The sequence below is a fragment of the Nilaparvata lugens genome, chromosome 1 (genome assembly GCF_014356525.2).
Source record: "Nilaparvata lugens isolate BPH chromosome 1, ASM1435652v1, whole genome shotgun sequence".
Classification (NCBI taxonomy): Eukaryota; Metazoa; Arthropoda; class Insecta; order Hemiptera; family Delphacidae; genus Nilaparvata; species Nilaparvata lugens.
This window is the reverse complement of record NC_052504.1, coordinates 34,973,097-34,998,083: the sequence shown is the minus strand read 5'-3', so window position 1 is coordinate 34,998,083 and position 24,987 is coordinate 34,973,097. Positions and strand designations below refer to the sequence as shown.

The following is a 24,987-nucleotide window of genomic DNA, read 5'->3' as shown; positions in this document are numbered from 1 at the left end:
TTAAACTTGATAGGAGCTAATTCATTCACATTATCATAATTCGGTTACAAATACTTCACCTAACTTGAAAAAAGTGCCCAGAATCTTATCCTTTGGACTTTCTTCTCACGATCAACTCCAGGCTAAAATCCAAATTTCAAAATGATTGTTCAAACACAGAAGAGTAAGGACTATCATATTCCACTTTCTGAAATCATACAAATATAGAATGATTGGTACTATTTTCTTATGGCATCCTTTTTATCATCATTTTTTTAAATTTCAGTTTGTGAGTTATAGAGTTGTATTAATCAAGAATAAAATTATTTCTCAGTTGAAGTTGCTTTCCATGACGAAACACTATATAATAACTTTGTTGAAGTTCTGACACTGTGTTACTATAGTAAATATTTGAATAAACACTTACTTCTGTTGGAGTCTTGAGGAATGCATTTCACTCCTGAAGAGGAGCTTCATCAGCCTGACACCAGGGGCGCTTGCTCTTATGGGATGGACTGTGTGGCCAAAATGTGGGAAAATATTACATTTGATTTGAAGTTAAGTTGATCATTTAATAAGTTGGATTTGTCATAGTGGAGGTGTTTGAAAATTTCGTATTGTTCTAGTGTGTTGAGTCTCTGGATTTTTTGAAGAATGTGTAGGATTTCGATATCTGTTTTTATGTTTTTGTGATTGTGTCCTGTGGCTATTAAATTTTCTGCATATGTAGATTCTGAATTTGAATTTACTGCTTTTATGTGCTCATTGTATCTTATTTTGAAGCTACGGCCGGTCTGTCCAATATAGAATTTTGGGCATGTATTACATTTTAGTTTATAAATTCCTGTCTTTTCAAATTGTGAGCTGTCTATTTTTCGTGTTTTTAGTTGGGTTCTCAAGTTGTTGTTGGTTCTAAAAGCTGTTTTGAAGCCTGATTTTTTTAATATGTTTGCTATGGATTGTGATTTTTCAATGAAAAATGTTAGTGTGACATATTTGTTGGGATTTGGGGGTTTCTGTTTCTTGTTTTTCATTTTATGAAGTATTTTGTCTATTACATTGGATGAGTAGCCATTGTTTTGTGCCAGATATTTTATAGTGTTCAATTCTGTCTAGTAATCTTCTTTTGTAAGTGGAATGCTTATTAGTCTATGGATCATGGAGTTAAAGGCAGCAAGTTTGTGTTGTGGTGGATGATTTGATGTTTCATGTATGAGTGTATCTGTCATTGTGGGCTTTCTGAAAATATTAAATCTTGGTTTGTTGTCCTGTTTTGATATGGAGAGGTCCAGAAAGTTTAGGGCATTGTTGGTTTCATATTCTGCAGTGAAATGTATGTTTGATCATGATCACTCATGATCAAAAATACTTCAGTCAAAAAGAGGGCCTTCCAATGGGAAGCCCAATTTCCTGTATACTAGCTGAAATTTTCCTGCAACACATGGAAGAAACAAAAATATTCAAAAATAAACTTGCAGGAAAAATCATTTATTGGAAAAGATATGTTGATGACATAATACTACTCTACAAAGGAAATGCCAGACAATGTGATCAACTCCTCTCAGAATTGAACAAAATACACAAAAACATACATTTCACTGCAGAATATGAAACCAACAATGCCCTAAACTTTCTAACAATGCCCAAAATTCTATATTGGACAGACCGGCCGTAGCTTCAAAATAAGATACAATGAGCACATAAAAGCAGTAAATTCAAATTCAGAATCTACATATGCAGAAAATTTAATAGCCACAGGACACAATTACAAAAACATAAAAACAGATATCGAAATCCTACACATTCTTCAAAAAATCCAGAGACTCAACACACTAGAACAATACGAAATTTTCAAACACCTCCACTATGACAAATCCAATTTATTAAATGATCAACTTACCTTCAAATCAAATGTAATATTTTCCCACATTTTGGCCACACAGTCCAACCCATAAGAGCAAGCGCCCCTGGTGTCAGGCTGATGAAGCTCCTCTTCAGGAGTGGAATGCATTCCTCAAGACTCCAACAGAAGTAAGTGTTTTTTCAAATATTTACTAGTAACACAGTGTCAGAACTACAACAAAGTTATCTCTCAGTGATTGGAGAGCTATAGAGCTTAATATGTGATGTGCTCAAAGATTTATCAATATCAAATCAATTGAATATCAATAATTATAGCACTCATCACTCATACCTCTATTTTCTTGTCTTATCACTATTACCAGATCACCACTGTGATGTTATTCTCAGGTTTGTCAAAACTCAAAATTAAAAACTGTCTTAGTGACCTCATAACGACTTTATGTTAAGGAAACACCCTTGTGGATTATATAAGAACCTATCTACACTCATTCAATCTTTGAGCCTCTTATTTATATAAAAAACTAAATGGAAAAATGGTTATGTATTATAGAAATTCTAGTTGCAAATTCGTTTAAAATATATTGGATGCATTAAGTTTAAAAACTATATTTCATTTTGGTAAAATAATGATAGATGGAATACTGTACCTTTCTACACAGAGATAAGCAGAAAGTACAGACTGGAATATCCCTTGCTTTGTCGTTGATTTGAATAGTTTTCAATTTTAAACAAGGTTGATTATCTGAACCTAAAAATGTAAAACATCGATTGTTTATTAGGAGAATTATGTTTTATATCATTGTTTTACGATTGTTCTTTCCCAATCATATTCATAATATGATCTGAAATTGTATCAACAAATAAATAAATAAGTAGATTGTTATAATTTTCGTCAATTTATAGTTCAATAATACGTGTTTTTTGTGTTTTTTTTGACTTGATTGTGGCATATATGAAACGAAAAAGTTCACTGTTGAACAAAATTTCATTCTACACCGTATTACTCTACAACGTAAAAGTGTGGATTATTCTACTGTGATAGAACAATTTATTTGAATATTCAAAAACTTCCTTTCTTCATTATCCTCCTTCTCCTCCTCTCAGCAATCTATCCGCAGTCCACAGCCTCCTCCTTCCCACCTCCTCCCTCCTCCGCCCTCTCATCTGTCTGTCGGTCCACATTCTGCCTTCCCACCTCAACCTTGGATATTATTATTAGACCTTATATTTTACATCTAAGAAAGTGTATTGAATATTCCTAATAATAAAGAACTAAAAGAACATTAACCTGTTGTGAGTTGAGCATCCAAATGAGAAATGTAGCTTGTAGCCAATCGAAGTGTCTCAATTTTCGACAGTTTACGATCGGCTGGCTCAGTGGGAATAAGAGAGCGTAGCACTGTGAATGCCGAATTCACACTGAAATCCACAATAATTGAATTAATAGAAGTCGTGAAATTAGAAAGAAAACTGTTTTATTATTTTGTCAACTCACTTTTATGAAAGTGGAGTTGACAAAAGTTTTTTCCGGTTATGGAGAAGTCCACAACATTTTCAATTATTAATACAGTATTTTTCAGTTATCAGTGGTGATTTAGTGAAGTATTCTTATTTAATTTGGTTTCCAACTTTTCTAAATTCTAAATTCCTAGTTTATAAATATTTTGGACTCAAAATTGTACAAAAATCATGGAGTGTAAAAGTTACTTATTTTTGGACAATTTCTATCAAAATTTGGGAGAAAGGAACAGTTTTGGGATTTAAGCCTGTTGTTCCTTTCCCAATCATATAAAACGGTGTACACACGTACGTTTGCCTCGGGTGAGCATACGTGTATGGGCTTGCATTCGCACGTGTGGACACTGTTCGCTGAGGCATGTGGGCGAACCGGAACCCTGTCGGTATTTTGGCGTGCTCAAAGGCGCCTCGGGCGAGCATTGAATGTACGTGTGGACGCGATTTTGCCATACGGATGAGGCAAAATGTAAACATTGAAGGCGTCATAACCTAATTCCAATGAATTAGGTTAATGAATGACAAATCAAATTGTGATCCAATAACTAATTGTAAATTGTAGGATATGTGGATTGTCAAATATTTAAATAGAAACATGCATGGAGTATATAATTCGTATCATGATTAACAAATTTAGAACTGCATAATTTAAGTGAAAAAAGCTTCTCTACAGGGTTCCTACAAGGAAGTATAGCTCAAATATTATTTTACTGTGGCTATCAAATTATCTTGTGTTTGTTTCATGTTATCAATCAGAGTTGTTAATTAAAATTGTAACGTTTCTATCAATTGAACTTGTTACGTTTCTATCAATTGATCCTGATACGTAGTAAAAACGGATGACATATTGAACCTGAATAATCAATTTATACTTATATTATCATAATCAATTTGAAAAATATTTTCAATTGAATCATGTTTCAACAATTCTACGACAGTGTTGTGCACCCATAGTTATTAGTTACCACGAAACTATGAGGAAAATTTTCAAAATATCAGCACAAGTAGTAAAATCATCTGCTAAGATTTGAAATCTGATAGAAGATGCAATATAATTTTAGTTTCCTTTTAGTAGCCTAGATAATAGTTCTAGCATTCTAAAGTTGTTATTAAGCATCCTCTATCCTCTGAATTCTAAGAAATTACCAAAATAAGAACCACCAATCTACATGCTAAGTTAAATTCAAGTGATCTCAATATATATTTTTTTTTCTCTCCAAAGCCATTCTATAATATATTTCATCCATTTCAACCAATCTGTGAGCGATATAGGTAATATCAGAGATAGTTCCAACCTTTTTATTTCAAAATCAATATTCATGAATGAGGAAAGATTTATGGAGTAGTAATTCTGAGTTAGGCTAGTTTTATTGTTGATTGATGAGTGTTTGACTTTTGTTAAATGGATGTGGATGTCAACTGAATCTATAGTAATTTTGATTAGGTTAGTAATTTTGAGTTACTAGTTTATTGTTGATTGATGAGTTTATTATTTGAATATTGTTAGATTGATATGAATGTCAACAAAATTGACAGTAATTTTGAGTAGGCTAGTAATTTTGAGTTCAAGTTAATTGTTGATTGACCAGTTTATTGTTTGACTATTGTGATATCGATATGAATGGTGAACAAGAGCCTAATATGTCACAACAGCCTAATCCTGAGGCTGATCGTTCTCATGATTCATCCATGAGTGGTGACCCATTTTATGGATTTGAAAATGCTGGTAATGGAAACGATAAGTTGATGCACATCATCACTCAAATGAGTAATATATTGCAGAACCAACAAGTACAATTGAACAAATTACTTTGTCCAGAAAGCCCCAGAACTGAATCTGTTCACAATTCGGGGATATATTCGGTGGCGACAGCGCCTCAATTCAATGTAATGCCCGATTTAATGCGAAATTTAAAAGAATTCACAGGTACCGAGTCAACCCGCGAAGCTCGCGCTTGGCTCCGCTCGTTAAAAAGTGCAGCTGCCATTCACCAGTGGACTGATGCTGTAAAACTAGAAGCGGCCAGAACCCGATTGAAAAACGCAGCTGAAAACTGGTACATTGAATGCCAGGAGGAGGTTACAACTTGGGCAACGTTCGAGGAGCAATTCACAATGGCATTTGTAGGTGAGGAGAGCCTTACGGAAAAATGGACGGCAATGCATGCCAGAGTGCAGAATAAAGGTGAGGATATAAGTGAATACTTTTACGACAAATTGCGATTATGTTCAGCATTAGATATGACTTTCAATGAAGCAAAACGTCAAATAATTGAAGGACTATGGTCAAGAGATTTGAGTGACCATTTGTTGGGGACTCAACATAAGAATAAATATGAACTGCTAAATGGTATGAAAGACTACATTGCAATGGTGAAAGCTAGAACTACAAGAGCTCGAGATCGGTCACCTACAAAACACTTAAAACCAGTAATGACCAATGAGGGTAAGAGATTGACAAAAGATAACACAGCATCATCAAAATTTCCAGCCTCCAAATTTGAAATTTCTCAGAGTGACTCAACTTATAAGAAACCATTTTCTAGTTCCCGTACACCTGGTAAGGAAGGAAACGAAATTTCATCATCATTTCCAAAGAAAAATGATCCACGATGTTACAATTGTCAAAAGTATGGACATATTTCTAAGGATTGCTCAGAACCGAAAAGGCCACTCCTATGCCTCAGATGTAATAAAGAGGGACATACATCTAAATATTGTAAAGCAGTTAATCCTCAGGTGTTAGCAGCAGTTGACCAATCCAGAATGCCAACAAATCCATTTCAGAAAAATGTATCTGTAAATAATTTCTCCATGCTAGGTATGATTGACTCTGGAGTCCAACATTCTTTGATCAGAGCCTCTGCTGTAATCAAAGCTGGCTTGAAAGTAGATTCATCTACTACCCCTCTATATGGTGTAGGTGATATGAGTTCACCATCAGCCCATACCTTGGGTAAATCAATTTGTGCTGTCGAAATTGATGGAGTTGAAGTGCCCGAAACATTAGTTTTTGTACTTCCTGATAATGCAATCCCTGTTGATATCTTAGTAGGTAGGGACTGGCTCCACCACCCAAGAGTGAACTATTATCGAAAAGGAGATAATTTGATTATTGAGGAAGTGATAAACCCCCTTCAAAGCATTTTCATTGAAGATAAAAAAATTTCTAACTCAAATCAAGATACACATGTTTGCCTTGTAAAAGATGACTATCCACCACTTACCGAAAAACACCTTAAAATTTGTAATGATGTATCTGCTGAAGAAAAACAACAGGTAATTGACCTATGCAATAAATTCAGGTGCTGTTTTGCATTGAACCTAGAGGAGTTAGGTTGTACCAACCTAACTGAAATGAATATTAATGAAGTAGAGGGCAGTCAACCTTTTGTTAGCAAACCCTATAAGACCACTGCATATGAACGAGATGAAATAAAAGCCATTTTGAATGATTGGAAGAAATACGGCATAGTTGAAGAAACCTCGTCCCCATATGCTAGCCCAGTGTTACTGGTTAGTAAGAAAAATGGTGAAAAGCGGCTTTGCGTGGATTACCGTAGACTAAATCGACAAACTTATCGACTTCCATATCCGTTACCAGACCTGGACTCCCAGCTAGAAACCCTAAGTGATGCACACATCTTTGCTACTCTTGATCTGGCTCATGGTTTCTTACAGATCCCGCTTTCAGAAGATGCTCGTCCTAAAACAGCTTTTGTTACCCCGGATGAAACAGCTCAATTTGTACGTATGCCTTTTGGGTTGACAAATGGCCCTGCAGAGTTTCAAAAATTGATGAACAAAGTTTTGGGACCCCTCCGAAACACCATTGTTCAGTGCTACTTGGATGATTTACTAGTTCCAGCTAAAGACTGGGCCACCTTGTTGAAAAATTTACATCAAGTCTTTGAAGCATTGTCAAAAGCTAAATTAACTTTAAAACCTAGTAAGTGCCGATTTGGAGTTAAGATGGTTGAATTCTTAGGATTTGTGATATCAAATGGAAACATCCGCCCAGGTGAACAGAAAACCAAAGCAATTTCTGAATTTCCAACACCAAATAATGTGCATGAAGTCAGACGTTTCTTGGGACTCACCGGTTTCTTTCGACGCTTTGTTCAAGGATATGCTGAACTTACTGAGCCAATAACAAATTTGACTAGAAAAGATATGCACTTCAATTGGGGTGTTGAACAAGAAAAGTCCTTTCAGAAGTTGAAAGTTATATTGACCTCTGAACCAGTATTGAAACTGTATGACCCGAATGCATACACAGAAGTCCATACAGATGCATCTTCACTAGGACTTGCCGGTATTCTCTTACAACAATCTGCAGGGGACAATAATTTGCATTTGGTATACTGTGTTAGTAAAAAAGTATCAACTACTGAACAACATTACCATTCTAGCAGGCTCGAACTCATGGCTATTGTTTGGACACTGAATCGACTTCGACCATATCTATTGGGAAGGAAATTTACAATTGTGACCGATTGTCAATCATTAGTTTATATGAATGTACATAGGACAAGTAACCCTCAAATTGCGCGGTGGGTTGATCAGATTCAAGAGTATGATTTTGAAATTAAACATCGAAGTGGAAGTAAAATGGCTCATGTAGATGCACTCAGTCGTGCACCTGTCGAGGAAGCGGAGGAACATAATGATGACATTTTATTTAAGAATGTTATATGCACAGGACTTACTAGAGAGGAGCAGGTAGCAATGATGCAGCATAATGACGAGGAACTGCAGCAACTAATTGGCCTTTTTCAAAAAGAAACTACCTCCAAAGCAGAAAAATCACTAATGACAAATTTCACCTTGTTGAATGGAATTCTCTATCGTAATGAAAAAGGGAAGTTGTTATTTGTGATTCCCAAGACAATGAGGAAAAGTATTGCTGTCACATACCATGACTTGTCTGGTCATTTCGGACTAGAGCGTACTATAAGTAAAATAAAGGAAAACTATTGGTTCACAAAAATGAGAAGATATATTAAACAGCACATCCGTATGTGTTTCCAGTGCCTGTTGGTTAAGGTACCTTCTGGTAAGAAGACAGGACTATTGCATCCAATCACTCCTGGAAAGCGACCATTTGAGGTGATACATATTGATCATGTAGGACCATTTGTGACAAAATCGGGATATTCTTGGATCTTAGTAGTGGTGGATAACCTCACGAAATTTGTTAGACTATTTCCTGTAAAGACAACTACAACAAAACTGGTGATAAAATCTCTGGAATTGTTATTTAATGAGAAGGGATTACCAAATAGAATTATAAGTGATAGAGGCTCCTGCTTTACGTCATATGAATTTCAAGAATTTTGCTGCAACAAGGGAATTTCTCACTCTTTAAATTCTCCTAGACACCCACAGGCAAATGGCCAGGTTGAGCGAGTAAATAGGACACTGGTACCAACTATTGCTGCTTGTGTCAACAACAAAGGTAATTGGGTAAATGTATTACCAGAAGTTGAAAGAAACCTAAATGGCTCCATCAATAAGACAACTGGGAAGAGCCCATTTGAATTGCTGTACGGCTATTGTCCAAAATTTCATCTTGGAGTGCTTCATGCAGCATTACAAACTACTGACAGTTATAATAATCCTGAGGAGTTGAGAGTAGCTGCACGTGACAAAATAATTGAGGAGCAGAAGAAAATGAAACTTACCTTTGACCGTAAACATTGTGTAGGTGATAGATATGATGTTGGTGAGGTGGTAGTCATGCAAAAGGCCCCAGATCACACTGGTCAACCAACAAAACTACAGGACAAGTATAGAGGACCTTTAGTAGTTGTAGATGTACTGCCAAATGACACGTACAGAATAAAAGATCTGAACCCAACTGGTTCTCGAGTTTATTCTAGTACAGCTCATTCTTCCCAATTAAAATCATGGAAAATACTAAATAAAGACGATTCTGAAGATGATGATAGAATGCTTGAAAATTGTCTTGAAGATTGAAACGCATTAAATTGCCTAGATTGTAATAATTTTGTATTTTTTGTAAGTTTTGATCATCCTATAGAATCATGCTACTTATCATGCATATTGATATAGATTTTTTATAGTTTTAAGCTACTTGTACTTAATTCTTTTTGTCTTACATAAAATTATTTAATGTGTGGTGGAAGATTTTTCATGCATATGTTTTCTTACATAGTTATTTCATGTTTTTGATGTCCATTTATTGCAAATACAGTTTGGTTATAGTACATTAATATTCACCACATCATGATAATGATCCTTCAATGAGAATATAATTATATTATGTGTTACACCTGCTTACATGTGTGTGTGTAATTGACATATAGTATGTGCACTATGGTTTACACTGATTATGTTTTTACATGTACTAACATTAAATTTAGATCTATCTGACAGATACATTATGATGTGTATAACTTCAGCAATTATTAACATTTGAATTGTGAATTTTTTTTAACTTAATACTAATTTTTCCAAACTCAATTACTGTGACAATGTTACTTTGTTATAGAAGTTTGATTTCGTATCATGGCCATCATATTTAATTTTGGTAACTGTTCCACACTTTGGATTATTACAAAAATGAAATGAACTCAGATTCATATAATTGAACTCGTTTATTTTTCTTAATTTTTTTCATGATCGACCTTATTGTTTTATACAAATTGTTTAAATTTATGAGTACCTATTGTCTAAATATGAGTTATTGTTATTGTCTCTGTCTGTGCCTTACCTAACAAAGTGTATTATGTAATCACATTGGACTTTAAAATTCGAGGACGAATTATTTGTAGGATGGCCGAATGTTAGATAATGCGATCTAATAGGCCTTGGCTATTGGCAAAAGTGCGGGAATCTGATTATTGAGGTTATGTGAGTTTTGGATGATTCGTAATTATTGCGTTGTGTTGATGCGTTGTGCGTTTTAGTAGTAATAAATAATAATTTCAAGTGCATATTTGTTGTTTATATTTCTGAATCCTGACAGTGTGTTCTAATAGTATAAATAAACATCGATACATATTTAACAAATTTCTTAAATAACTCTGATACTTTGAAATACGATACATTAAAGTAGGTAAAATAGGCGTAGTACATTAAACTAAAATACAACTTTGAAATAAGATTATCATTAATAGCCTAGTATATAATTAGAATTGTACATGCATGGTAATATAATTGAATTCATATAATAATTGATAATATTTTATGCTTTGCTTATGAGAAGACCTCAGTAGAAGTTGATTTTCGATTATTCTCAAGGCAAAAGCTGCAGAATATCTTGAAAGATTTTCAAATTATAATTATATGATGCAACTAGCAATTGATTTTTTTCATTCCAACAACTGGAATAGTAATGGTTGGGAGGAGGAAGTATAAGGGTTTAAAAAATAATCCCAGTCCGAATATGGATTGATTGGAGTGAAGAAAGGCACATGACATTTTTTTCATTTCGAATAGTTTCAGGCCTATATTGAATTTTGTTTTTGATATTCTATATCATTAACATTATCTAATGTCCCTTTGTAAAGCGGAAAATTCCTGGTATCAGCATATATTTATGAAAACGGTTCTCATGAATCCTATGCCAATATTATACAACACCCACTTGACCATTTTTAATATATGGTAGGCCTACAGTAATTCTTTAAAACATCTTTTATGACATGTGACAGACTTCAATGCATGAAATTGTACATGCATCGTGAGAATTGTAGTCCGAACGAGTAAATAAATAATGCATTCGCTGCTTATAAGCATAATTTAAGAAAAACTTAATTGTAAATGATCCTAAATTACCTGTAAGTTCTATTTCGTTCTCTTGCATTAGCTTGGAACCTCTGTTTCATCACTGGGCGCATTATTGGACTGAAGTTCTTGTTTTTCAAACAAATTTGACTTTCAGTTTCCATTCTACAACATCATAAAATGAGTAAGTTAGAATATAGGCCTAAAGTGTGATATAAACCTAAATGTATTGGTTACACCAGTTACGGTACAGTAATATGCTATTACTCTACACACTACATTATTTGAAGTGATGAGGTGATTTCTAATAATTACTGTATAATCATTCAATTATTCTCTTCACGTGTTTCAATTTATGGTTCATAATATCGTGGAGAAACTATTACCGTACTGATAACATTCTCGTGAATTAGTTCTTCTCTTCGAATATTATTTATGATTTGAATATCAAGAGAATATTAAATATATTCATGGCCCAAAACATTTTATTATTGATTTGTAACAAGTTATAATGATATCAACAATACTTTAAGATTTCTCCCTAGAAGGAAACTTTTTCAGATAAAAAAAATATTTGTTGGATAGGAAGGTAGGAATTTGTAATGATGTATTTCAGCCAATTTGAAATTTTTGCAAAATAATTAAATTCTTGTCAAGCTATCTGCTGTCATGGAATGTAGAAAATGCGAAAAAATAATTTAAAAACCATGTTTGATTAAATTCAATGACTTACCCGCTCAGTACTGGCTGAATATTGTGAGGTTTCCACAGATAGATTACCACAACTGAGGATAACCGACGGGACTGAATCTAGTCTCAGTTTTGATGTCTGACATTCTACTAGTCTAATTTCTCCTCGAATGAGAACAGAAGTATTATTGTAATCGTTCAAAAACTCATTTATCCGCCTAGAGATGAATTAGCGGGTCTTCTTCCAACATTAACTGTAACGATCATCTACACTTAATCATTTTTGTATAATTACTCACACGACGTTTTAGAACACACCCACCAAACTTTTCACCCCACCATTGAATGTGGTTCAGTATTAATTGAGCAAGTCTTCTTCACCATAAGATCCAACCATAATTAATTTATATGATTTGCTAATAGCTACAAATATACTTATAAGAACAATAAGTAATTATAGGCTACTCATCATTTGAGTTTTTCATTACCAAGAGCGTAAATTATATTATTCATGAAGATATATTATGTATAAAAATATATACATCTAAAAGAAATGATTTTCACAACATTTTTTGATGAATTTCTTTTATTTTGATTTGAGAGGATTATAATAAAAAAATAAAGTCTTTCGAGTGAATATATTTAATAAATACTAAATCTAATATAATACAATAAATAAATAATAGAAAGCGGGTCAGTCTTCAACATCCGCCATGAAAGATGAAAGATGATACAGTTTCAAATGAAATATGATAATTTACAAAAATGATTTCCAATGTATATTTTACATGATGTTCATGGTGATGATACTTATCCCATATCAATTATATTTAGAACCAAAATATGTTCAAGTCATTATCACTACAGCTAATTTCACAATTTCTTCTTCTTTTTGGCATGAAATGAAACCATTGATAAAGTTTGAAATTTCCAGCGAATGATGTAGAGTTTTTATCAGAACATTATCTTTGAGAAAATTCATTTTTGGAGTAATTATTTAGTGGAAATGAAGTCAAGTTATCAAGTGCAATAAGTTCAAGTGACTTAATTCTCTAAAATAATTATTAGTGCAGTGACATTATAATGAGCAAATTCACAGTCTATTTTTTCTCCATACTCTTTCATAAGAAGCATTGAACAAACTGTATCTATGAAAATCGTTTGAAATATTCCCGTACAAGATAAATCACACAGTGATAACAATGAGGTAAATATAAACTGACATCTCTCTCAGAGAATCAATGGAAATAAAATGCAATTACGTGTGGGATCGAATGATGAGTCGTTTTGGCGAGATGTGATCATCTCCTGTAATACTCGGGGCAGTTGTTCTGATCGGTTCTGATGAAGTAGGCTCGACTGATAGCATTCCTATCAATGACGCCATAAGCTTGCTCCATTACTTCCAGCGTTGGATTTTTCGCTCTTGTCAAAATCCACACATTTCCTGAAAACATTTATTATTTTCACATTAATTAGAAGGGAATTAAAATTTTTCAACTTTCAAATATCTTAATCCTATCAATAATAATTAGAGTAAAGAGTTTTTTAAGTTCCAAATTACAGGAATTACAAGTAAGTTACAGGAAATAGAAGTAGTAAGTGGTCTTGACTTTCCAAGTTACATGTAAATTGCAGAGAAAATCGTTAAATCAATGTTTAGTAGTTCTTTATACATTCAACAATAATTATTGATGCTCGCCATCAACAATTAATTATTATAATCCTAGGAAGTACAGAAATTTTAGATAGGTATGTCACTTCTTGTCAACACCTTGTATCAACGCCGAATTTATATTAGTAAGCATTTGTGTTTCTGTTGAGCAATGTGTCTGTTTTGGCAGAAGCTTGTACCAATGAATAAACAAAAAATAATAGATTAATAAAAAGTATCTCTATTTCCGTCATTTCATTGAGTAGGTAGGTACTTTTGAAAACAGGCCAAGTTATACAGAGTGCGGCAGCAAAACTTCCTTTTTTTAAAGTGAACGCCATCCAGTCAGCTGATGTCGTAGAAGAGCCAAATTGGTCTCGCTAGAAAGGTCAGAATATAAAGTTTTCATCCCGACATGTTCAGTCGCCATCATGCATTGGAACAATGAGAAGCATTTGGCGTTGAGACTTATTTTTCGAGCGGATGTTCTGTGATCACAACCCAGCGCGCATTTCGAAATCGCTTTAATTTTTCTACCCCTTTGGCTACTGTCCCGGACCGGAAATCGATTGTTACGTGGGTCACTTATACGTTCAAACTGCAAATGCGAAAAGACCATTTGGTCACCTGAGAACAGTGAGGCAGTGTGAGTTTGAGATAACTCAGAGAAAGCAGTGTGAGTGTGAGCAGAACAGTGAAGCAGTTGAGGCAGTGTGAGTTTCAATTTTGCCATCACCACAGCGTTAATCTGCGCGCAAATATGCGGCGTCTGCTCTTGGACTTTCCGATCGTTCTGTAAGACGAATTATTCTGCATGATGATCTTCATTTCCATCCATACAATAGATGGCAATTGTGCAGGAACTTTATGAACGTGACTTCAATTGAGGGAACACTTTTCATCTCAATTAGGAGTGATTTGGAGTGGCCAACCCGATCTCCCAATTTGAAACCTTGTGATTTTTTCTATGGGGTTCTTGAAATCCCTTGTTTATGTGAACCGTCTAAGGACCCTACAAGATTTGAAGACCAATATCAGGGTAGAAATTGCTAACATAATGCTTTATTCAATTCTGGCATGAGTCACGACAAACGCCAGAAATCGGTTTGCTCAGTGTAAGAGAATGGGGGCCGGACGTCACCTTCCTGATTTGATATTCAAAACTTGACTATTCTTACTTGACTCGAATTGAAGCAGAATAAGTTAACCGCAACTCACTGCCAACACACAAGGACTCTTATGTTGGCAGTGCCGAATATTACATTGATAATATTATTGCTGTGCAAGTTACAATCAATGTCCATTTGTAGGTAATTGAATATTGCATGCTCTAATGATTGTATGTGATTTTTGGCAATAAAAACAAAAAAAAACTGATTGAAACAAAACTCTATTTATATGTGTCTGCATTACAAAAGATAAATACAAACTTTCTGATCCATGAGAGTTTTATTTACTTTAAAAAAAGGAAGTTTCGCTGCCGCACTCTGTAGACATACCGTATTCAATAAGATTTTTTTACTTGAAATATCTTTCAAGCTCTCTTTTTGACAAAAAATATTTAAAATATTTTCGGGGGAGTGCCCCCGGACCCTCCTCCCACTGGAGGGTATTCCATACCCCCGGACTTACCGGTTTCTCCACCAAATTGATACCTTCGATCCGACCTTGACAAACCTCCCCCCCACCCCATGCCCCTATATTTTATCCTGCGTACGCCCTTGCTTAGGTAGCTTAAGGTTGGAACCCACTAGAACGTATCATACCATGACCGTGCCCGTACCGACACATGCAAAAAAATATTCTTTGCATCATTTGATATGTAATACACCCATTAGACCGTTCCGTCACCGGCCAAGCACGGAGCGTGCCATGCACGTCCAGGTCAACATTTGTCGGCCAGTATATTTTGTCTGTGACGGAACGCTCCTTGCATGGCACGTGACGCCTGCAAACCCCGTTGTAACCGCGCATGCACCGCGTTGGTAACCAGTTCACCGCTACATTCTCTTGCTAACTGACGCGTTCCCAACAACTTCTGACCGGGCATCAGACGTGTATCATACGCGTACCATACGCGTACCATACGCGTAATGTACTGGCATAGAACGCTGTTGATCCGTTGTAGTGGGCATAGTTGTTATTTTACGTGCCTGGCATGGTCTGACACGATCCGTGTCTGGTACGTTCTAGTGGGTTCGAACCTTTACTTGTAACTTACTCTATCCAATTTTTTTTTTATTAGGTGACTATTCTTACTACGGTATGTATATTATCCGTGAATTTTAAACTTTTTGGGGGCTCAAATCTTGCGGGAGGGTCCTATTATCTAATAAAAATGTCGGCTCCAATAATTAAAAAAGTACTCCAATTAATTGAAGACATTTTCGAAAATATGAATTGTCTCATTTAAGGGTGATGACTTGTGACACTAAATTTGTCTATATAACACCATAATTGGCTGTTTCTTCGTGAAGTTTCTTTCGTTATAATTTTCTTCATTCTTTTATTTCTATTGGTATAAGTTTATTTTGTATATTTTATGCTGGAAGATGAAATCATGTGTGATAGTTTGACTGGTTGAATAATAATAATAATGGAATTGTACTCACTGGTGCTGAAGAGACCAAAGTTGGTGCAAGACCAGACGACTGAGTAGTTGTCGTAGTCGGTCTCGAGGACCCAGTAGGGCGCGTCGACGATCACTGCAAGATGCCACACTGTCAAAACACCACATTCAAACCATATAACTCCCAACGGTAACTGGTGCATACATACAATATTCACAGTGCACATAGTGCAGCAATATGTGTAATTACTATTTTCTACGATGAAAGGTGCTCTTGAAAGAGGTACTGTTAGAGAGTTGGAAAAATTTGCAATCCATATGATATGATGGAAAAAGTTATGGTGCAATTTCCACTACAAAAATATTGTATCCATACCAGAGCATGCGATTGAGTGCTGGAAATGTGTCGAGCAGCATGACAACTGTGCATTATTGTTAGAAACATTTATAATGAGAAAAAAATATAATTGACAAAGTTCTGCTCAAAATAATTTGGTGACAGGTGCCAAGTATTGGATTCTGAATTACATGAGTAATACTTTTATTCAAATATTGATTTCAAAAACAATCATTATGATTAAATACAACTGATTTTTTCCTCATACAATGTTTTCCTAGTGGGCTATACTTTTCCAGAGAATGGTTTCAAATACTCGCTCTTCGTTCTCTTCAATATTAAACAATTGGGTTTCAGTTCCAAACATTTTTCAAATTATGTTGTTCGGGAACAAAAATTTAATGGTTATAATGAAAAATTGCAGAAATACAGAAATTATTTCGCTCGAGTCAAATAAATTGAAGGTGTTGAATTAGAATAGGTCTACAGTGGAGTCATTCTATCGTTTGACTTGAATAGTCTGTCATGTATAAATATATATAATATTTTTAATCTCATAAGGTGAACTACCTTGTAAGTTGTGATCCATCAGTTCATTAGTTTCATCATTATAATTTAATCAACCATCAAGATTTCAGACCAGCACTACAGTACCGTACCGTACTTCTGTTGTCATACAGTCTATCACAGTACTAAACTTTCTATCCAATAACTTCATATATTCTCTTGAATTCTTAGATCTATTATTTATTATTGAGTTCAATAATCACTTTTTTCTCTATGCAAAGAGATTACTCACATGGCAACGAAGGAAATCTAACATTCAGCTTCGATGTATCCATCCTCTCTTCCAAGCGAACCTCCCCAGCCATACTTGAATGAATTCCTGTTCTGCAATGAAAATAAATATGTAATGAAGTTGAGTTTTTTTATCGAAAAAAATGTCAAATTTAGTTATAGAATATTTTTTACTTACCGTAAAACTGTATTCATATTACATACATCTACACCTCATCCATTTAATATTGATTTTGAAATCCTATATAGTCAATCAGCAACTTATCATTTTGGAGTTGAAATTATCAATTCCGACCTTCAACTCAAGTTTTGTGAACCTCAAGTTATTTGTGTCTTTAATGATCTGTTTATAATTTTATTGGGAATGGTGAGCCAACTTACAAAGAACTAGTCTGCTTGTTGATGATGTTAAGGCGTCCATCCTCGCCTATCGTGTAGTTGGCGCTCACACACTTTCCCGCGAACTCGAACACTGAAAAGTATCTCTCCGCCTCGAACCATTTGCCCAGATACTGCAACAATTTCAAAATTATTAAATCATTCTAATTAGTTAGGATGCTCTGAACATTTTTTGATTAACATTAATTTTAAATAAAAAATAATGATTCTCAATTGAATAATATCGTTTATTGAACTGGTAAACTCATCATCAAATATGTTGCTCATATTAAGAAAAATAAAATTCATACCGTACACCGCTATTGTTTGAAGTAAGAATTCAAAATTCCAAGTTAATCAGTCGCATAGAATTGAACAAAAAACTATTTTTTCCTTGCTTGAGATGACAATGCCTACATGGGCATAAGGCATGTGCGAAAAAATGATATGGATTATGATGAGATATGAGTCGACCTACAGCATTAAGTGGGTTCCGAAGCACCGGCAAGCAACTTTTTCAACTCATAAAATCGGCTAAGTAGAGTAGCAAGCGCATAAATCTTAACTTATTGTGAACACCTTATCAGCCAACCATTTCATCCGCTGAGAAAATTAGGGATTGAAAAGATTAGGGGTTTTAAATTTCAAACATAGGCTAGGCCTTGTAATAGAGAGAATTTTATGATGATAATGATGATGATAAATAAACTTATTAATAATGGTACTGTTTTTAGTCCAATTCAATAAAGTTATATAATTATCACACCCAGAAATTTGTTATGAAGTGGAATAAGAAATCTCTTCCAAAACCTCATTTCTTTTACAATTCCACTACTCTATTTCCCCATACATTTTTTTGTAATACAAATATGAATGTAGAAACAATTTACATCATTTTGATTACATTTTTAATTCTATATTTATTCAAAATCATGAAAAAAGATTAAAGGTGAAGGTTTGGTGTTTACCCTATTCAGTTCGAAATCCGGCATGGTGTTCATTTCAGGACATGCGCCAAGAAACGGCACCTGGCAGTGAACCATCTCAGCAAACACCAGCAACACCAAAAAGCAGTGAAGTACCGATACCAGTGGTACAGCCTTCATTGTGCAGACTCTGCAATAAAAAAAATTAATTTTTGAATAATATTAGAAATAATCGTGGAGGTTGTTTCTTTATTCTTTTAACTTGAGTTTTCAAGTCGTCATCTCTCTTCCAAGAGAAGATTGATTCAGAATGATCCCCCTCACTTCTTTAATATGAGAAAAATTCTCATTGAAATTGAATCACATTTCAAGTAATACTACTACAAGTGATAGTAGTAATACTGTACTACTACATTCCAACTAATAAATCCAACAGAGCGGAATTGAATCGAAAAGGTCGAAGCCTAAGCTCTTATACTACTTATAATACTTAATCATAGAATCCTCATTATCTTCAAGCCATCATGAAGTCATATTTTTCACTCCGAAATAGTCAAACTCTTATCTTAGAATTGTTCAAAATATTTTGCTGAAACCTGTTTCCCAAACAAGCTTGAATGAATAAGAATAAACAACATAACATTTTTATATTTCTTCACATTCTTGTATTTGAATAAAATATTATGTTTGTTGCGAAAGTTCAGATTCAAGGAATCTAGACTTCAATTTGAAAGAGAAAAAAACGAGTCCCATCGAAACCACTTTCTCCAGCTATAACTTTAATGTTCAAAACAGGAATGAATTACAGCGATCGGGGTGTAATTATTGCGATCACAGTTGGGAAAATGACAGTTCGTTCTCATGTGTTACGTCTTTTCTAGAAAACTCTGAGCAACTCAACAGCGTGTAAAATGTTTGGTATCATTACAACAATGTTTGTTTGTGAAGTTTACAGTCCGATAGATTTTCAAGCATGATATGGCCCAGTGTCGTGGAACATGCACGTTTTTATCAGCTTTTCCTCTAATATATCAAGTAAAGTGGCGTTTTACTTCTCACCACGACAAGAGAAGCTCTCATAATTATTGTAGTCAGCATAACAATCTCTTTACATGCATCGGTACTTAAAAAGAGGAGTTTTACAAAGAAAGCTTTATTCTGGGCATGTAGCATTTCCGCCCTCGGAATCCATCAATATGCAACACCTGACAGCTTGGATTTCATGCTTTGATTTTGTTGAGTTCAAACTGTCCAGCATTTCAGACACTACGGCACTAAGACAAAATCTTCAAGAGAAAGTCTTATTGATGAAGAGTACCCTTTCAATGTTCCTCTCAAGGTATAGGTACCTATTTCTAATGTCTAAGAGAACTTCGTGAAGAATTCACAAAAATAGTCAAGATTACAAGAATAGTCAAGACAAATAGTAGGTCTATCTTGATTGAGATCAATAGCAGAATGAGGGACAATATTTTTGTGGGAGTAGTATAACTTGAACAATGAATATTGAATTCTTCAATTCTGATATTTACTAAGCTCTTAGCGAGGTTCCAAAACCAATTACAATCATACATTTACTTTTTTTACAATCATACAAACTGTGCTCACATTCATAACTAGAGAATCTGACTTTAAGATGACCTTATATTCTGTACGGTGATTCAGAATATAACGGGCCATTTGAAGAATGTCTATTGTGGAAACGTAAAATAACTTGACTTATTAGTTTGATTTCAATCACAAACAAAACTTCACCCGCTAAATACTTTTATACATTTGGCAAAAGAACCAAACTCACTGAATAACAAGTAGGTGAATATTACTTCTTTTTATCAATAAAATACACTTATTTAAATAATTTATTTCTATTTTAATTATTATTTGAAATATAGGCAGGAGTATTAACTCCATTTCTTGAACGTCATGCCTTTGATCAGCTCATGGAGTGAATTATCGATAGAATGTACCCTCATGTATTGCACATCTATCTCGAATTCGGTATTCGAGTAACATCAATAACCAAATTCTAAAATAGTTACCCATTATTCAAAACAAATCCACTCCCCACGGTAAGCATTTAATGAGATATGCACTTGCCAATCATTTTATTCAAATTCGATCAAAGAAAACTTGGCCGTGAAAAAGAAAGTGGTGACTCAAACTGTTTTCACTTGATTTGAGCCGTAATTTTTTTTCAAAAGCTGAATGATGCCGTTATCATCATCTTTATATGCAAATTGGATACCCTCCTTATTCAGGCTTTATTTGAATAAGTTGTCGTGCTAGTCTGGCTCTCCAGTGGGAATGGAGAGTAGGCTTACTAGGTATCTGGCAACTTAATGACGATGAGAAATAGAACAATGCTGCGCTGATTCATTACACGTTATGCAACTAACCGCGTGGAAATGCGAGGAAGCAAATTTGAAAGAAGCAAGAGCATGGCATGCGTATCTGACGCAGCAATAGGCATGAAAGCACGAGGCTAAAGAAAGTAGAGAAATCAGGGAAGAAGAATACAGAAGAAGAAAGTAGGAGGATCCAAGTCGAGAGAAGCGATTAAACCTGCTAATAGCGTCAACAAATGCTCCAAACACGACAAATTAATTTGTATGCCTTCCTATCTGACAATGCAAACTGGGTGACAATGTCAAATACGACTCTTTGTCACAGGATATCATTGAAATAATTTTAGGATGATAATGGAATAAATTTTATTCTTCCTTCTCACGGAGAGGTGCGGTTCCTCTCTGCTATGGAGTACCATAGCACGGTGGTAGAGTCATGACTCAAGACATGACATTTAACGTAATCCTTGTTACACTACGAGTAATTTAGTTACTTTGAATTTCTGTGAAAAATAAACTCAAGTTTTTATAGTGGTAGCCTATATAGCCTATACGGTAGCTTTATTGGTTGGTCTGAAAGCAAAATTAGTTGTGATGGTAATCTTTTTGCAAATATTCTGCACATTCTCCGAGATTATCTGATGGAATTCTGAGTGCCTTATTTAATTAAAAATTTCATTTCTTGACTATATTTATGAAATTTCGATTCTTAGGAAGTAAACGTTGTGGTAATTATAGACTATGGTATCTATAAGGAATATAATACTACTTCTTCAAGGTTCAAGATATCAAAAAGGGCATCAAGTTAGAAAGTTCTGAAGAATTTGGTTTTCTAAAAACATCTATTATAATAGATATTTGAAGAATGCGTATTTTGGTTGGAGGCTATAATCTACACTCTCATTCATTCTACACTATCTGCTTAGAGGACACGTTTATTAGAATACACGAATACAGTAATCTGAAATGACATGAGTGATATCATGTGAACAATTCGAGGAAAATAAAATTGTAGGAATAGAAGAAGAAGAGGTTTAAAAAGAATAATTATCCGCCCTACAAAACACTTCCAGTAGTCAATAATAATTGACGGACCAAGAACAGGAACCAAGCTGGAAGTGACACTTCCAAATGCTCATATTCCATTGGTCCTAAGATTGAAGGAGATAAGAGGCTTAAAAGAATATGGATACCATGGATATCATGGATTATGGATACCATGCATGGATGCACATATGCACATCCTCTTCTTTATAGCTTCATCCTTAATTGACATTGGCGCTAAGATTCCAGTTAACTATCAGGATTTTCAGAAAGGTTATCACAATAATCACAATAATTGTCAACGGATAAAATTGTTACTGAGTCAGTTTTAATGGGTAGGAGGCTAAGCAGTCTAGAACCGAATAACTGTTATTAGAAAGTTTATGATTGATCCGGATGTACGATTGGCTTACTTCGATCAACTTATAAAGATGGAGATTAGAGAAAAACAGAGGTGCACTGTTACAACATCCTAATTTATATGTGAAGATCAATAAGATTAATTTTAGGGATTGGAGAAGGTCAAGGACACCTAGAGGTTGCTGTAGGAAAGTAAGTTCGTCAACCTGTTTCGAACCGTAAACAAAAAGTTATTTCGTGGATTGGTCAAAATAAACACTGATGACTCATTGGTGATAGTTGATGGGAGATGCTCATCTAGCGCTCTTTTATTGAGAAGTTGTGTGTATTTTGGCTTAAAATTTTCTGAAATGATTTATTTTCTTCAATGTGCGGAGATAACTGAGTGTAATTATTGACTACAATTTTAATCCCTTTGAATTCAAAATTTGCAGCTTATAATATATATTGGGATAGAAAATTGGGTTCAAATTCTGAACATTGAATACTGATTTTTGGCACATGTAATTCATTCTATATCAAAATTTAGGAAAATAATAGTTATGGGTATACTTACTTAGTATGGAATACTTACAACCAAGCCTGTTGTTCTACTGCCCAATCATCTATATGATATGTTGTATTAATATTGTATCAACAAATGAATGAAATACATTTCAGTTCAGTTAGAAATTTCATTAACTGATGTGGATTCACATCTAATTCTGTGGAATGGAAGTTCTCCAAGGAATTCACATAACGTTCTCAATTTTTGGGGCTTCATACGTGAGTCCACAAATCTTGATGCGGTAATGGGGTGAAGTGAATATTTTTGTCAATCTTTCGATTCCACCCTGTTGTTAAACTTCTACCTCATAACAAAATGTGCCAAATATATAATAATTGAGCTCTTTTCTAACTTTTTTGATTGTTTGATATGGATAGAGAGCATTTGTGAGAATTGGAGATTTGTATTCTTCTACGTAACCATGGAGCAAGAAATACACAGCTTTTTGAGTTTTTTCAGCTAAATTCTTTGCTCAAGTATTTCTATAGACTAGTACCGTAAATGAATTATTATTGTTTTCAGCAGGAATGAATATTGATTTCAAAATATGTATAATGAACTAATCATATATTATTTTCTATAAGAGATAATAATAGTAATAGTTTCAATAATAATAATTTCCTTCTATGAAAAATATCTACTTCTTAACCACAAACTTGGAAATCACAAACCCTGTTATCACTTATCAATAAATTCACCAAGACAATAATGATTACCAATATAAATTACCAAATCAATGAATGGAAAAAATTGTTATACTGATTCTTAAAAGCTAGGTTTACACTATGTAGCAGAGCTATATAGCATAGCTACATGTAGCTCAGCTATAGCTCTGCTACAAGTTCAAAAAGTGACACTGGATATCTGCTATAAAGGCCGGCTTTATAGCAGTTTTAAGCCTATTTTCTCAGCTATATAGCAGAAAATGAGCTATTCAAAATTTTCTGTAAACATCAAAGAGAATCTGAGCTATATGTAGCTCTGCTACATGTCAATTTTTGTTTATAGCAGAGCTAGATGTAGCTGCTCTGTCCTTGAAGGAAGGCTGCGCAGCTGTTTACAGCTATTTGCAGTTGTTTAGTGCCTAGTCTGGGAAAAAGAGAAAGAAGATATTGAATAGTTTTGTCTCTATTCCAGTCAAATTCACTCTCCAGCATTGCACAATAATATATAAATCAAAAATAAATGCACGCAATGTACAGTAACCTACTAGCACTCTGACAACAAATGAGTACAGTATATCTGGTGTAAACCCAGCCGGCACTAAACAGCTGCAAACAGCTGCGGCAGCCTTCCTTCAAGGACAGGTCAGCTACATCTAGCTCTACTATAAACAAATATTGACATGTAGCAGAGCTAAATCTAGCAGAGCTACAACATATAGATGTAGCTCTGCTATAAGTAGATTTAACGCTAATTTTATGTAGCAGAGCTATATGTAGCTGACAGAGCTATATGTAGCACAAATTTTATATAGCTCTGCTATATAGCAGAACTATATTGCTCTCCAGCTACATAGTGTAAACGTAGCTTTTGACTAAAATGTCACTCAATGATCAACTTAAAATTGAGATGAATACTAGATTGAGAACATATAGCTTATAAATAACGAAAATCAAATATCGAATAACAATAGATTTAATTAATAGCTCAATAAGCACAATAGACGTTGAAAAGGAGAATACAAGGGGAGCTATATTATAGCTTTGAAATTAATTATATCAGAATATAAATAAACAATTTTACACTCAATCATCACCTTCAAAATTGAATGAAATGCTGGAGAGCATTGATTCAGGGAATATAAGAATATAGATGACAATAAAATGAAGCAATTCTTACCACTGTTAAAGTTAAGAGGATAAATGTATGGAAGAAATTGATAAAGAGATTTTGAAAATATTGATGATTTATAATTAACCACTCCGTAACCACCATCATAGTTGTGAGAGAACTGTATGAAGAGCATCAATTTAGCAAACGTTGATATCAGATATGTGCGAATATTAAAGTATTGATAGATTAGTAGAAACCAATCAGATTCGCTGTACCTGATAAAGGTGACTGGACGCGCGGACGCACAATTGAGAGACACAACACGTTTGACCTAGAGAGGAGGCGGCGGCGGTGACTTTGTCAGTTTAGCGAGTGAAGTTCAGTGGCAGACTGAAGAAGCAGCCTGAGGACTGAGCACTGAGCACTGAAGGCCAACGCTGATGAGAGACAACTT

At 34.4% G+C, this 24,987-nt stretch overlaps 2 protein-coding genes across 2 annotated transcripts in view; both read right to left on the bottom strand.

The window, feature by feature from the left end:
• Nucleotides 1–19: 19 nt before the first annotated feature.
• LOC111051601 (transcription factor 15-like) lies at nucleotides 20–12,328 on the bottom strand. Its single transcript, XM_039420179.1, has 5 exons — nucleotides 11,843–12,328; nucleotides 11,161–11,274; nucleotides 3,131–3,261; nucleotides 2,490–2,590; nucleotides 20–187 (listed from the first exon to the last, which is right to left on the bottom strand). Exons 2-5 carry the CDS (start codon nucleotides 11,271–11,273, stop codon nucleotides 137–139), a joined length of 396 nt encoding a protein of 131 aa, XP_039276113.1. The 5' UTR covers nucleotide 11,274; nucleotides 11,843–12,328; the 3' UTR covers nucleotides 20–136.
• Nucleotides 12,329–12,425: 97 nt separating this feature from the next.
• LOC111051600 overlaps nucleotides 12,426–24,987 on the bottom strand; it is a 33,317-nt gene continuing 20,755 nt past the window's right edge. Inside the window, exons 9-13 of the mRNA XM_039424062.1 lie at nucleotides 18,504–18,651; nucleotides 17,539–17,669; nucleotides 17,159–17,250; nucleotides 16,066–16,173; nucleotides 12,426–13,246 (exon numbers count right to left, since the gene is read on the bottom strand). Coding sequence (XP_039279996.1) covers nucleotides 13,101–13,246; nucleotides 16,066–16,173; nucleotides 17,159–17,250; nucleotides 17,539–17,669; nucleotides 18,504–18,651 — 625 coding nt within the window. The 3' untranslated portion in view covers nucleotides 12,426–13,100. The remainder of the gene's footprint in view (nucleotides 13,247–16,065; nucleotides 16,174–17,158; nucleotides 17,251–17,538; nucleotides 17,670–18,503; nucleotides 18,652–24,987) is intronic.